Genomic DNA, 4,266 nt, shown 5'->3' with positions numbered 1-4,266 from the left:
AGCCAAGAAAATTCCTATAAATTTAAATTTGATGATGGTTACAATTAACTCCACAACAAACGTGTACTTAAGCAGAAAGCGTTGCTAGGCATTTGGACGCAGCTCGAGTTGCACATGAGAAAAGGAACTTAGGACTAACCATAGACTGTTCTCTGCTCCAGAGCTGGAGCAGTCTTTGGTCACCTCTTGCCCCCGCCTGTGGCCCGTGGAGCTGAGCACCAGTGTCCCAAGCCCTGGCCTGCCTCACCTCAGAATGCCTGGTTCTCACCAGCAAACTGTCCTAACTGTAGCATCCTCCTCCTCCTCCTCCTCCTCCTCCTCCTCCATCACCACCACCACCACCACCACCACCACCACTTCTGCTGTCTTAGGAGCGCAGGGGATTTTAAGAGGAGAGGGGTTAATAAAAAGGTCAAATAAAATCATAATATTGAACAGAATGAAATATCTTTATTTGCCACCAAAAGAATTCACAGCAATCCCTCTGAGACAGGAGTAGGGTGGGGATCGCACGTGTACACACTCTCTCACGCACATGGATGGTTAGAATCTCACTCCGGTTCAGCCTCCCCCTTCCTCTCCAGGTAGAGAGGCTTATGAAATTTATTTACAAAAATTCAGGCCCCATCTAGGGAGAGGTGCCCAACCTCATTTTCCTATGCTTCCTCCACCCCAGTCTTGTTTCTTTTTAAGGAGGTAACAACTGCATAGACTAGCAATAAATCTGGGGGGACACTGCTTGGGAAAAGGTTAGGACACCTCAATGCACCAGTTAGGAGTTTTCAAAAGAGGGCTCTACACATTTAGGGTGAGAACAACTAGGCTCAGGCGGGGCCAGGCTCAGACGGAGGTAGGATTTGGACTTTGCACACCTAACACCAGGGCAAAGGTACAGGAACTTCACAGCAAGGCAGGATCACATTTAGCAGTCCCCTAACCGAGGGACAAGGTGGGGTGGGGGCGGGGAGCCCGGGAGGTCTCGCTGACAAGGTGGCTCAGTGGATCTTTTCACTTGGGCTAGGGAAGGCTTGGAGTTCAAGGATTGTTCGGCTCCGGCGCCCACTGTGCTCGCCCCTCCCCTCACCCAATCCGAGCAGCAAGACTTTGTTGCAAGGTGTATTTTCTTTTAAATAAACAGTCTTGGGGCCTTGGCGCCAACAGGGTCCACTAGCCACGGGTCAGACACTTCCCTCACTCCTTTTTTCCACGCGGGGTCTCTGTCCCTACAGTGAATTAGACCCGAGGCGAAGGAGGTTCTGGAAGGAAGTGCCAGTAACGGCAGTGGGGGGCCAGCCCTGGCCACAGTCCAGTTTTCCACCCGCGGAAAAAAGACGACTTAGAAAATAAAAATAAAATAAAATAAATTTTCCCCTTTCCCCCTCCCCCCACCCCAAAGGGCTAGGTCTGCAGTTACAGCAGCGGATTTCCTGAAAAATACTGCAGCCGGTCTCTGCTCAGTTTTTTTTCTTTCATCCTTCTGTTCTGAAACCAAATTTTCACTTGTCGGTCAGTCAGGTTCAGCATCCGGGACAGCTGCAGCCGCTTCTCTTTGTTGATGTACACGTTGAAGAAAAACTCTCGCTCCAGTTCCCGGATCTGGAATTTCGAATAAGGGCAGCGCTTCTTGCGGGTGCGGGGGGCGTCTGGAGGGAAGGGAGGGGGCAAGTGCGAGGAGAGGGGAGAGAGACACATGAGACCCCAGGCGACCCCAGCGGACCCCAGCCGCTGATCGCTCAGCCGCACTGCTACCAGTCCCGCCGCCGGGCAACCCTCCCCCTAGGCCGGAGGCTGTTCTTCCGTAGCCGCTTTGCTGGGGCAAGCCTGGATCCCACTGCCAGGTCTAGCTTCGACCACTGAGAGTCTGGTGCCCCCTGCCCCTCAGGCAGAGCCCTAGCTGACAGGGTCTGCGGGTGGAGGAAAGCCTGCCCGGGCCACGTGCTTTCCCTGGGGGTGCTCTGCCTGCTCCTCGGTGCTGCCCTTGCCCCTTCCCAGTGGCCCTCCTAGTGCTTCTGCAAATCCATGATACCCCTCCTCCAGAAATCCAAGGGAACCGCGGAGAATCGGCGCGAAGGAGTGAGTTCAGGCAAGAGCATTGGGGAATCCAGGCAGGAAACCAGCGAGGAGAGGTAGCTGGACACCCTGGAGCCTCCTGCCAGGCCCTGGCGCCCCGGGACGCCCAGCCGTCTGCCTGCTGGGCTTAGCACACAGCCTGGCTGGGCCTGCCCAGAGGCCACAGACCCTGGAGAGCCATCGACACCCTCAGCGCAGAGAAACTCCGATCTTTCCCCCACTCCCCTATCACCGCCAAACCCCGGTTTGCCCGGATTTAGACCCACAAGAGCACGTAATTTGAACATTTTTTAAAAAGTCGTTTTAAAAAGAAGCGGAGCGGCCTTAGAGTGCCTCTCTGGGTTCCAGTCCTGCCGCGTCGCTTCTGTCCCTTACCTCTCCCCCTCTCTGGGTTTCTCCCGGTCTGTCCCTCGCCCTCCCCTTTCTCCCCCTCCACCCCTCCCCTCCCTCCCAACCCCCCGGCAGCCTGTCTCCCCATCCTTTCTTAAACGCTCCTCTAAGTTCACGATCAAAGTTAATATCGCCCGCAATGGTGGCACTTTTAAAAATTTCACAGACCGAGGGAGATAACGGAGGAGGGGGGCTCACCCGGCTTTTCCAAAGAGCCCCTTTCCCTCCCTCCCCACCCCTTCTCCATCGTAAAAAGTCGAGTCGTTGGGAGAGAGGGCTTTGTAGGTTATAATAAAATCCTTTGAATGCTTATAAAACTCCACATAAAATCGGACTGACCCAAAACACGAGGCTGTCCGCGCTCCCCTGGCCTCCCCCCCACACTCCAGCCCTCCCTCTCCGCTCCCTCCCTCGCTGCCCTCGGGTTCCCGGCCGCTGCTACCTACTGGGGGCGGCTCCCTTGGCCGGCTCCTTGGTCGCTGAGTGGGCAGAACCAGACGAGCTGGGATTCGTGTTCTCCTCCTCGGCCTCGGCCTCAGCACCGGCCTCTGCCCGGGACGCTAGTCCCGAGGCCGGGGGCGCCTCAGGCTCCCCCTTGGCCTCGCCCTTGCCGGAACAGGGGGGCTCGGCGGGCGCGTCTCCGCCACCGCAGTAGGCGTTGTCGAAGAAGCGGTCGAAGGCTTGGGGCAAGACGCTGTTCTTGTTGACTGAGGAGTAGAAGCCTGCGGGGGCGGCGTGCGGGGCGCTGGGGTGGTGGTGGCCGCCGTAGGAGCCTTCACTTTTCATGAGGATCTCAGTGACTGTGGAAGGAGGCAGGCACTCCCGGTGCATAAGCTCGTCGGCCGCCGCATAGCAAGACGAGTAGCTGTTCCGATGGTGCCACTTGCCGGACGGCTCCAGGCCATAGGAGACCTCCCGGACTGGGGGCACCTGGGCTGAGTAGGGATAGGAGATCTGACGAGAGGGGGCCTGGGGCAGGAAGGAGGAGACGGTGGAGAACTCTGGCACGTAGTAAGTGCAACTGGGCAGATAGAGGTTGGAGGCGCAGCTCCCTCGCTCGCCGAAGTCAGCACCCCTCTCCTTGCGCGAAGGCGAGCAGAAGTTGCCCAGGTTGACCGAGTTAAACATCGTTCTCTTCTCCTGCCTGCTCCGGATGGAGGTTTTGGACCCGGTCTAGCGAGGGGGGAAATTTTGGGAAGGCGAGATGACGCGTTATCCGTCTTAGTCTCTCTCCCCGAGCACGTGATCCAAAGTAGATATTGTCATATATCAGTTCGGAGCGCTTCGCAGACGTAGGAGGGGTTCTCTCTTAGGTAAGATCGGGGACGTTCAGGCGATTGGTTTGCAAACACCGCAGAAACATTATGAAAATCAATTGCAGATTTGTATTCGTTTTTCTCTCGTCACTCCCCTCCTCTCCATTCCACAGAGCGAGCAAAGGAGGAGAGAGAGAAGGTTGGGGTGGGGTGGGCGGTGGGATGGGCGGGGGCGGTGGCTGGGAGGGGGTAATTGTATTTTTTTCCTAGCTGCTGCTCCCCCCACCCCCCAGGATTGGGGGAAGGAGGAGAGCTTTCCGTTTAGGGGTCTGGCCTCCTCCTTATGATTCGCTGGGTGAAGAGGAAGGACTTTTTCCTACCTGATTTCCCCAGGAATATTGAATCCTTCTCCTCAAGTCTCAGGGACTCTTATCCCCTCTACCTGAAGAATCAGCTCCTGTTTACAAGAGTTTGAAGAAGTCCTTTAGATTATTTTTCTGGCCAGAGCCAGGTGAGCTCCCTTATAGGACAGGTTCCCAAGAAGAGTATC

The 4,266-nt window shown here is 56.3% G+C and overlaps 1 protein-coding gene across 1 annotated transcript; it reads right to left on the bottom strand.

The window, feature by feature from the left end:
* Positions 1–1,401: 1,401 nt before the first annotated feature.
* Hoxc11 (homeobox C11) lies at positions 1,402–3,882 on the bottom strand. The gene is made up of 2 exons (XM_059247808.1): positions 2,907–3,882; positions 1,402–1,643 (listed from the first exon to the last, which is right to left on the bottom strand). The coding sequence occupies exons 1-2, from the start codon at positions 3,586–3,588 to the stop codon at positions 1,411–1,413; spliced, it is 915 nt and encodes a 304-aa protein (XP_059103791.1). The 5' UTR covers positions 3,589–3,882; the 3' UTR covers positions 1,402–1,410.
* Between the last annotated feature and the right edge of the window lie 384 nt (positions 3,883–4,266).

This window comes from Peromyscus eremicus, chromosome 20 (assembly GCF_949786415.1).
Source record: "Peromyscus eremicus chromosome 20, PerEre_H2_v1, whole genome shotgun sequence".
In the NCBI taxonomy this organism is placed as follows: domain Eukaryota; kingdom Metazoa; phylum Chordata; class Mammalia; order Rodentia; family Cricetidae; genus Peromyscus; species Peromyscus eremicus.
Note: the sequence above shows the minus strand (reverse complement) of the source record. Positions and strands in the feature narration are given on the sequence as shown.

Excerpts from the sequence above, each read along its gene's own strand:
- Hoxc11 (XM_059247808.1), bottom strand. The coding sequence starts at position 3,588 with ATGTTTAACTCGGTCAACCTGGGCAACTTCTGCTCGCCTTCGCGCAAG. Across the intron at positions 1,644-2,906 it reads GGCCAAGGGAGCCGCCCCCA|ACGCCCCCCGCACCCGCAAG; the intron begins GTAGGTAGCAGC and ends CCTTCCCTCCAG.